At 42.7% G+C, this 11,009-nt stretch overlaps 1 protein-coding gene across 1 annotated transcript; it reads right to left on the bottom strand.

The window, feature by feature from the left end:
• Nucleotides 1–94: 94 nt before the first annotated feature.
• LOC144105102 (venom protease-like) lies at nucleotides 95–9,566 on the bottom strand. The gene is made up of 8 exons (XM_077638287.1): nucleotides 9,354–9,566; nucleotides 9,151–9,213; nucleotides 8,185–8,258; nucleotides 6,314–6,411; nucleotides 3,919–4,060; nucleotides 2,515–2,629; nucleotides 1,228–1,367; nucleotides 95–348 (listed from the first exon to the last, which is right to left on the bottom strand). Exons 1-8 carry the CDS (start codon nucleotides 9,541–9,543, stop codon nucleotides 148–150), a joined length of 1,023 nt encoding a protein of 340 aa, XP_077494413.1. The 5' UTR covers nucleotides 9,544–9,566; the 3' UTR covers nucleotides 95–147.
• Nucleotides 9,567–11,009: the final 1,443 nt, after the last annotated feature.

Genomic DNA, 11,009 nt, shown 5'->3' on the forward strand with positions numbered 1-11,009 from the left:
AAAGTCAAGATTGCAGCATAATTCCTAGAACACGTGGATAACATTGATATCTATTTGGTGAGTGCAGGTGTTTTCTGAGACCCGTTTACCCGGATTTCGAGGAAACTGGTTTATTACGCAGCTGTCGTTTATTCCATTAGGAGTTTGTCACTTGAACTCTCCAGTTGGGTACAAGATGAGCCAGGTTCCGTAGAGTACGTTCTCCAGTATCCAGGGTACGAAAGCGTCCAACCGCGTGTACACTCCCGGAATGTCCTTGTCCGCGCAACCGGTTCCGTACGAGACAATGCCCACTTGCAGGAAGCGCTTGTTGTCCGCTCGCGCTATGGCCGGTCCTCCGGAATCTCCCTGAAAACCGCGGTCGTTATTGGGCCATTTTTGGAGTGAATGGGATGAGGGCACAGTAAGCAAAAGGGAGGAACGCAGGGTGTGGCATGCGGTATGTGCACGAAAAAGGTCACACCTCCGGCCTGATGCCAGCAATATTGTGAACGAATACTTTCTATCTTGGCATTTCGACTTCAGCGACTCCCAGTAGGTTCTTTGGGCCTGTGCGATAGGGGTGGAATTTAACACTTTTAAGACGAAAAACTGAAAGCAGCTCTCAGCATCAAAGTAGGTGAAGTAAAGGTATATTTGGTACGGAGGACAAGAATAATAGCATGTTTTGCGCCCTTAGCTCTATCAAAAGCATAGGCCTCCGGTGACGCGCTACATGTTTTCTTCGGCGGGCCTGAACATGTGCTAGCAAGCTGTATTTTGCGTTAGCTCTAGCAGATTTCGTCTGATAATGCTGGCTGTAAAGCATGATAGTAAAACAAATAATGATAAAGTGTGGTACAGTCTCGGCGTCTAGATATAGGTGATGCTGTCAGGGGATTATTTCCATAGTCTTTCACACTACAACCTGTTAACACAATAACAGACATAGTGTGATAAGCGCGAAAAAGGCGTCTTTAAAGTTTAGGCTCTCTTGTCTGAAGATAACTGGCGAAAACTAGCGGGAGAAACGAAGAAATAAAACATACGGAAGGAACTGTTTTATTAGTGAGTGCTAGAATATGGAACGAATTGATTGCTTCAAGATAAAGTGTAACACGTTTCATATTAATAAGTAGAATGGTGAAGTAGCAAGAGCAATGCATATTAATAAAGAAATGCATATATGCTGGCCTCTCATTTTGTATTCTTGTTTCGATCCCCTGCAAATGATGGAGGAGACCTCACCTCGCAAGCGTCTGTCGTGTCTCCGTACGCACAGAACTGCAGCGTCTTGTTGAAGCCGTGGACCCCAAACTTCCGCATGCACACGCTGTCGGGCATGACGCGCAGACTCGTAAAGTACAGCAGCCGCTGGGACGGACCCACTGGGAAAGAAGTATTAGTATGTTGGTAGCTGGTAACGCCGCACAATGTTGTAACATAGTTGATGATCCAAGGGTAAAAATTAACCAGAGCTGAAACTATAAACAAAATGTTTTATTTGCTTGTGCTGTAGATGGGAGATATTTCGAAAATTCTATGATTTTGCTCTCTCTAAATAAACTGGCTCTAGAAATGATTCTCGCGCACCAATCCAATGCGTTTTGCAGTTTCTAGCCGACCCACGATTTCTGCAAGGCATAGATAAAAACAATGACCTCTAATAAGTAATCGTAAAAGTACAACATGTCATCAAAGCTTAATTACCATAGCTTATCATAGGCTTTATTGGCTGATATTTCTGCAGCTTAGAAGAATTTATAGTTTTTGATGTAGTCGATGGTGTGACGTCATGCAGTCTGGTCAGGAATCATGGGGAGGAGGTGTACTGGTCACTAGGCAAGATCAATAAAGATGGAAAGACGTTCCGGGATCACGACGGCGCTCTTGTTCGCTATCTTCCTATCACTGTCGTACTATCTCTCTTGTTCCCTATCTTGTTCACTAAACAATGAACAGAGGAGCCGTAGTGCTCTCGAAACGTATTTCCATCTTTACTGACCATGGCCAGTGACCAGTACACTTCATCAGTTATAGTTTTTCTTTCCCAAATTTTGGCCTACGTTCAAGGCTGAGTTTCCTCTTTTTATTCACAACTGAAATATTCTACTGTGACCTATGTCATCAGAACACCAGAAGTTTTATTGCCGCTAAAATATTGAAAGCTCTTCTCATGGCCCATGTGAGTCCTGAATGTCCCCTCCAGCCATATATGAAGCTGACATGATACGTACACCGCTTACATGTTACATGTCTATGTGCACAGACCTCTTTGAGTGCGATCTTCATGCTTTTTGTAGTAATATTGCACTATATCTTGTCATTGTCTTTTTTTTAATTCATAAAGCAGCCATCTTCTGATGAGCCTCGTTAGCACCACTGTTTCGTCTCCATGTACCTTCTCTTTTTCTTTGGACTCAACATTTATGCATATCTTACTGCTTGCACGACAACTCTCATTTAATCCTGAGAAATTGATAAATGATATGACCGTGACTTTCTGAGAAAGATTTTACTGCCAAAGGTGCTCACAGTGTTTTAGGCGGCCCCATCCAGCTACACGAACATGCTTCTGGAGGATGTCGACAGGGTCTAGGGAGACGCAGATCGGTCGGGTATTTTTTGTGAATACGAAATTCCGTTCAACCTGCAAGGAAAATCGTTGGCAGTCTAGAACTCGGATGTCATGAATACTGTTAGTGACATTAATTCATTCTGCTGCGCTTTCTTTTCAGAAGATTTTCAGTTATGTCCTCCGCGCTCCCAAGCCAGCAAAACTAGTCAGCCTCGTCCCGCCGTACTGGTGGGCTGGTAGCATACTTAGTGGGCTGGTAGCATAGATGCCAACTAACTAGTCCAACAACAAGTATCGGGTGGAGAAGGTAGCCAACCCCCATTGAATCCTCGAATAAAGAGCTAACCTGTAACTCTCTTATTTACTCCGTGCTGTTAAATGTTTACTCATTCACTCATCTCTGCTTAAACGGCTAACTTACACCAGATCAGTACCAGGAATTCGGGTCAACTACTTCTAGTTTCCTTGGTTGCAAACACACAGCTCATGGCTTTGAACATTCAAAACTTTTATGGTTTTAATATAGTTAAACATAGTAGGCGTGCGAAAGGATATGCTTGCGTGCTTGGCTCATGGGTTTGCTTTGCTGGTCGTCGGCGCGTCTGGCGACGTTATTAGTTCGATAGCAGTGAAGTATGGTTTATTGGGACGTGGGAAGCACCGGTGACGAAGACTCTTGCACAAGTAATTGGTAAAGTAGCGGGGGGAAAGGCAAGTTCACATGGAGCAGTTGTTGTTGTTGTCCTCAAGAAGACACTGGAGCGTACTCTCTGTGAGGGATTGGCCAAGATACAGGCGGTGAGTCGCAGGTGGTCAAAAGGCTTTTTTTTAAAGAATGAAGATTTGGTGATTCGAACACTCTGAGATGAGTGAGTGAAAATGGGAGCGAGGCTAAACGCGCTTTTATCTTCCTTCTCACCGTGCACTTTAGCATGACAATTCCATGCTTTACGATCATTTAGTAACTGCTTCTAGCTGCCACAAAAACGGATTTCCTCTACTGTTATCACAGTAGCAACGCGAACTCCTCTTCATTTAATGGTAGCGATAAAAATAATGGTGTGATATTCCGGACCATCGCTCTCAATAACCCATGCTAAATATTCACATTCTGTGGCGCAAAAATCATATATGCTCTCCAGTTATTTTGAGAAACTCCTCTCTCAGAAATTTTCTGACAGTATATCTGTCAACAATTGTGTACAATAGCTCTGATAGAGTAAGTAGTCATACCTAGACAGAAGTGTATCACCTATTTGTTGCGATATATTCATTGCATGCCACAAAGAAGAACAGCAATCTTGAACCGATGACACTCCCCTCCACATATCAGAATCCCTCCACAAATCAGAACACCTTACCCTAAGAATAGCGAGATCATTGACAAATGTCTTTTCGTTGAAGTCTGGGTGAACCTTCATACGGTCCACCCTCCAAGAGGCACCATCTAGTTTGTCCGTGCTGTTGTAGAAGGCCACAATCCTAGTAGGGTAGGTGTCATTCCTGGACAAAGAATTACAGTGCTCACTTGGAGGGCAATGAACCTTACAGGACGGTCACACTTAAGTTCAGTATTTCGGCTTAAACTTAACGAGAAAAACTGAATCACACCAGACTATGCAGTTTATGTCGATCATGCTGGGAGCTGCTGGTGAGCTAACACTTGTGGTCTTGATGAGAAGCAGGTATCGGTAAAGTCAAGCCAAACAGAATCCACAGACAGCGAAGGATATGTTAGCGGGCAACCTATTTGGAACACAAACAGATAGTAGATATTGCAATAATTAAATGATTGCAGACACAAAGATTTTGAATGCCCGTTTTTTTTTTGCCGTGCAAGAGTCCTACAGGCGTATTATGAAAATGAGCTTAAAGCACCAGTGAAAAACGCTATTAATTCATTACAACCGATTTTGTACCGGCAGTTTGGTCTCGGTTGGCACCAATGTTGACGTGTACCTTGACGTCACGGTCGACCGGTCATCCCGGGGCCGTATTCTATAAGCTGTCCATTTTCTGTTGTTCATTTCGGGTCCATTTGTTCTTCTGTCACTGGTAACACAGATATACCCGCGGCTTTCAAGCGTCCCTTAGAAGTGACCCGGCCATTGGGCAGTTGGCAACCGGACATCACCGCTGGTTCAATATCGCAGCCAATAGAGAGTTTTAGTTTCACGTACGTAGAGGCTTCACGTAAGTAGAGCTCTTACGGGTGACCAGTGCGCATGCGCAGAACGCAAAGGGTTTGCGTGAGACTTACGGACGTACGTGAGATTCGAATTATTACGTTACGATCTCTGCGTTGCTTGCGTACGTAGCGTTGACAAACATGGCAGCGCCCTGCCCGCCCGCTTCACAGCGATAACAGCTTCGTCGCTAATCCCTCGACGCGATATCGTGTTATAAAGTGCTGTATTTGCCATCGATTTGCCCATTTTAACCCTCGCATAAAGTTTCAAGCGACAAATACCTTTTGTTTTTCAGATATAAGGGCGATTTCCCAGCTGTTAAGCCTGACGAAGCAGCGCTCCGACGCTGTTCGACTGGCTTGGCTTTGACTCGTCTTGTCTTAGAGTGACTACAGCAGTGTCTTCATCTGTCAGTAGAAGAACGCGCGGCGTCTGTCGCGTACGTGCAGCTAAAAGGGTTTGAAACTACATGCGCGTATGCTACGTAGACTTCTCACGTTTGCGTACGTGAACTCTGTACGTACGTGAAACTAAAACTCTCTAATGACACCAAGTGGAGAGGTCTGGTTTGCCAACCACACATTGCTCGGGTCGCTTTCTATATACCCCTGAAAGCCGCGGGTATATCTGAGTTACCAGTGACAGATGACCAAATGGATGCGAAATGGACAGCGGAAGTCGTCTGATAGAATACGGCCCCTGGGACTACATGAATACTAATAACGTCGGCGTCGCTGGCAAACACTGGTTGTTGTTCACAAGTTGCTGTCACTCGTTTGCAGCGCTCCTAAGGGTTTCTTTACTTCTTCTATCGTTACTGGCGGGATCTCCACTTGCTGCTCTCGCTCTACTGAAATTCTCAATAACGTCCTGATTACACAGGCTTCTGTACAGATTTATGTAGAACATTTAAGGTACTTTAACAATCTTATCCCATTGAGATTGCTCTTCTTGTCTATTAGCGCATACATCTGATTTTTGTATATATTCCTTGTTTTGCCTTGAGAGCCGTTTAGCTACTTACGTTCCTTAGAGCATGTTTGAATCTCTAAATATTTTACTTCCTTCCGTTGGATACCCTGAGCTGAGTGATTTGCTTATTGATATGAGATTTATCTATTCGTTTCACGTGCAGGTTTCAGGTACAGCCTAGTGCGAAAAAATATTTTATCATCCCTAGAGGGTGGAGACGGTAGTGAATACGTTGATGTCGTATCGTAGTTTACGCATACTTTCTACTCTACGTACTACTCACCTGTTCGCACCTGAACTATACCGAAACATTAATCTAAGCGAGTTGGTCTGAAGTCATAGAGTGGTCTGAAGGTGTTTCTCACTTTAATCGCCAAGGTATTATGCTTCTATTTTTAATGATTGCCGTTTCAATTATTCACATTATGCGTAAATGACCGGCTTGAATGAGAACGCCGATTTTATGATGATGCAACTGATCTCCTTGTATAAAGGTGGGGAAAGCCGTAAGTCTCTCTGTGAGTGCAATGACAATACCGTAGAAATAAAAGTGCACCTAAAACATGTGAAAGAGGCAAGAAAAAACCTTACTTACTGCTTAATGCAGTGCGCAGCTGTTAAGATATTTTTCTCCGTCAAAATAGTTCCAGAGCAGGTAGTGTATTCGCCATGAATCTTTATCGCCAGAAAGATCTGAAATTTAAAATGAAATTTAAAACACACATATCTTTACGATGAAAAGTAAAATTCTAGGGATGATCGAAATAGGTACGTTAATGGTTAAAAAAATCGGGCTGCATTTTGCTGCTATTCAAATTATTTGTTTCATTTGTGTGTATTGCGTAGTAATGTTCGAACAGGATTGGTGGCTTTGAATCCATTTCGTCCTCACCTAGTGCACCCTTGAAGTCGATATAGAATACAAGTTGTTCTTGAATCGGTCCTGGACTGTTGCTGCACTAATTGGTTAACATGGGTTATTAACTGCGCCTTGTAGTGTTGTTTTCTAGAGATAAGTACTCCATTTAGAGTCCCATATAAATGAAAGAGCAGTGAGCCGGCGAAGCGGGCTACCAAAGGTTGTGATAAGTATTTCAGTTTAAGAATATTACTGACAGCGCTTTGGTCAGGGGAACATTTTATTGCAAAAGCATTATATCGCTCATCGTCAACGAAACACGACGTTGTCGCTGTTGACTGCCAAAGTGGTCACGAAAAACACCGGATAACGTCACCATGGTATCAAAGAAAAATAAATTCCTTCATATGTTGGGACAATTGAAGCCATAATTTTCAGATTGAGAAGCGAGCACGCAACCCGTAGGCTCCAAACCAGCATTCCTTTTTCGCGAAAGAGTCTGAGCCTAGTTTATACGTGGCATTGACTGCATGCTGATGAGCAGGTGTGCCATTAGAAATAAAGAAAATATAATAATACTAGATAAAAATAAAAATATAAAGAGAGAAAAATAAAAACAATGATTTCGCATTCAATGAAAGTAAGTGTTCTCAAATTCTCTCCGAAGTTCTTTACGGCTTGTTTCTCGCGAATTCGCAAGAGGCTATATTTCTGCTGGCATAGAAAGTGCTTCAGCTAAGTCGCCAATATTATTTAAAATTTCTTTCGTGTTAGGCATAAAAAAGAAATGGTTTTTGGTGCACTGTAATATCAGTGACGGTGGACGTCGGAAAAAAGGAGATTCATGTTAACAAGCTGGGTAACTAAATTTTAACAGCTAACTTGCAGATATTACAGTTAGCCGCAGGATGTAGTAATGTTTTGAGTTTCATCGTTGTAAGAGCCAAATAAGTTTCCAGAATTACGTAAACGCGATTATTCACGGCGCTGCGGCGCTGATCGTGTTGTCCATGGCGATGGGCCGAACAAAAACCGTTCGGCTGTTGTGCGCATGTAGCAGCACCCTGGGACGGGTAATTGCACGGCGCATTTCCTATGTGACCTCTACTCCACCAGGGCGCGGCAGCTGGAGCAGGGAGCCGCGCGGCACTGGTAGAAGAGGAAAGGTCACGTGACATGCACGCCAGTGAATGGTGTGTCTCGGTGGCCGCGTGCGTTCTACAGTTACATGGTTCCAGTGTGACCCGTCAGAAGGCTCAATATTTGTGGCGCCACAGCCCCAGCACTGATAACCTGGTTTTAATTATTAAAACTGATATGTTTATTATACTACCATAAACAAATTTCCACTTATAAGAATAATTTCCACTTCGCTAAAAGTTAAAGATCCACTAATAAAACTGAGTTACCAGTCTTCTGTTTAGCGCGATTCTTCACTGTTTTCGCCTCAATCCTCACCGAAATTATTATTTGCATGTTTTTTTGGTGCTCAAGAAGTCTTATTTAAGCTCTAGTTGTGTATTTCTCCGAAAAAACAAAGAAAAGAAAACAATGAAAACAGTTAATATAACTGAGCATGGTCTGTGTACAGACTGAAACCTGCTTACCATCCAAGGAAGTTGGTTTCGCTGAGCCAGAAGCCCGTTGACAATTCTCGCAGTAGGTCCGGCTAGACCGCACTCTGTGTTGAAGGGCGTGTTGATAAAACCACTTACAATACGCGGCTAACATCAAGTGCTAGATCTGACATGCTTTACACCAGTTGATCAAAAAAAAATCGTCAAATGCGCTGCATTAGACATTATTAATACGAGCAGGCTGGCACAAAATTTTAAATGAGCAATTTACTACCTCCTCTTACATAAGAAATAAGTAAGCACATTCGCAGGGTCACTGAGAAAGCTGAAAACATCGCTTTACCTGCCTATCCGCTAGTATGTGTTATCGTTTAGAATGTTAGCGCTCAATGATGCTTTTTTTTTGCATTCAGACATCTGTCGTAGAATTTTCAAGCGTAACATGCCTGAAATTTCAATGGAGTTTTAGTTCTGCGTATCCAGCAGTGGTTTAAGACACCGTAAGAATGCAATTCAGTAAAAAGTTCTGATGGGCGAGTGGGTTCATCGTAGAGAAAGAATACTTTTAGCGTGAAACCACTAAGAAAGGACGAGGACATTGTGTTCTGTCCTCGTGCTTTCTTAGTTCTTTTGCGCTAGAAAAGTATCCTTTTTCCACGGTAAGCATGTAAATACGTGTTGAACTACACATGAACTTGTGAATTCAATGAGAGGCAGTAAAAACCTCAGTATAAAGGAAAACTGCAACCATGGCCTTTATTCTCTCATAATTTTTTTTTTAATTTGTTCACCTGCCTTCCTCTTACTTCTCTCATTAGACATCGCTGCTGGCATTAGAGGAAGTGTTTGCTTGTTGGGCTCATAAATTCATGCCTTAATCATAACAAAATGGAGAAATATATCCTACATGGATAAAAAAGTGCTCATAAACAAAATGCAGCCCTGAGCTTCAGGAGAATCATATATTTGTTGGAAACAATGTTGATGTAAACTCACCTTTGGAATTAATGGAGAGCTGTCCATTCGTTAACTGAAAGCCGATGCGTTCACGTGTTACTCCTTAAAGAAACAAGGAAGCACAGATTTTCATACGCATCACTTCTCCTTCAATCTTAGGTATAATGTTTACGCCGCCAACCTTGTACATGAAAATTTCTTAAGAAACTTAAATATTGCACGCAATATATGCTGAAGTCTACCTGTGCGGGGTGAAGCAGGACCAAGAAAGAATAGATAATTTGCCAAGAAGAAATTATATAAGGTGGGATTGACCAGAAACAGGGGGCTCCCATTCTTCTGGCGCAAGGCATTCAGTGGGCTTGACTGCGTATTAGCACCTAACACTAAGCGAATGCCTGCTTTCAGAAACACGTAAACATTTATGGGCATACAGCTTTTTTTCTGACATGCAAGATCTCTATAAACATCTCTTGTTCAAACTAAGAATAATGAAAGTATGCAAAGAGCAGCTGATGTCTTTTGGAGGTTGTTTGTGGGAAACCAATCTCACTAATACACGTCGTATAAGACATAGGCTGCAGAATATTTTGAAAGAACGTCGGCATCATGCCGAAATCACGAGTTTTGTGGTCGCTACATGCGCATAGGCCGAAGAACGCAACAGATGGGCCGTCCCGTTTTCATCTATTATTAAGACCTTAAATGCTGTAAATTCTGTATAGATAACAGCTGCAACAGTCAACAGCATGAACCACCTTTCATCTTGTTATATTTGTTCCTGTGTTACATTTCCGGTAAATCTAGTGGTCGTGTCACTTGATTTGGAACGAAAACTGAAAAATTCAGTTCGTTCTTCTATTGGATTCGAGCTTTTTTTGCTGTATGTGCTGGCGGTATTAAATAACTGTGCATGCAGTGGCTTTCCAGTGAAGACAAGAGCAGTACTTTCTATAGCACGAGTTGGCAAGAGGTTTTAAGTGAGCTGAATATTGCTTTTATTAAGAGAGAATAGATTAAGGATGAAAACAATTTATTTACACAGTACAACTCTGCATATTGTCACAGAGAAAACACTGATGAATCTGTACGCAGCAAAAGACGTAAATTCTATGAATTGTTTGAGGCATTTTGAATTCTGCATGACCTAGCTTTAAAAATGCTAAGCGGGCCGATCTTCGTGAAATAAAAATAGATTCAGAACTGAGAAAATAGTGCTGCCCCTGGCTACTGGGAAGTAATTTTGGGGAGTAGGAAGATTATTTGTATTTTTGATTTCTTTCCTTATAAGCTATAAAACTGAAAGAAAAATTCAGTCCATTTGGGTAATTAAGCCAAATGTTGATATGTGCGCTAGCATGATGTCAATTGCCGTTTGGAGCTACGACCTACTAGGTGGTACCAGGCTTCCACCTAATTACTACCCCAACGTCTTATTCCGTTTAGCTATCGTGCAAGCATAATTCGAATCACGTTCTCCTCTTAACCTTTCCTACTCACTCCGCTTAGCTCGATGCGCCTGGGGGCGATGCCGCCTAATTAGCGCCCCAGGTACTCGCCTGGTTACCACCCACCGCACCTTGGTTACCGCCCGCTGCACCCTGATTACCACCACGTGCTGCAACTTGGTGCTGCACCTGCAGCACCAGTATATAGGCTAGTGCAGTAAAAAATAGCCCATTTGAACAGAAAGTTGCTACGAAACTTTTCATACAGAGCGTGACTAACGTGGGTTTATATGCCATTCCTTCTGCGGAGATGAGGTTAAAGGAGGTCTGGGTTTCCTGACCTGGGCATCATTTGTAGAAGGTATTGCCAACGGAAACTTACCAGAGGTTTGCATGGCTGCTGCCTCGGCGCTTCTCGTACTGCCTTGAGAGGCAGTGTGTGCCATCTTC

Source organism: Amblyomma americanum, chromosome 9 (assembly GCF_052857255.1).
Source record: "Amblyomma americanum isolate KBUSLIRL-KWMA chromosome 9, ASM5285725v1, whole genome shotgun sequence".
NCBI lineage: Eukaryota > Metazoa > Arthropoda > Arachnida > Ixodida > Ixodidae > Amblyomma > Amblyomma americanum.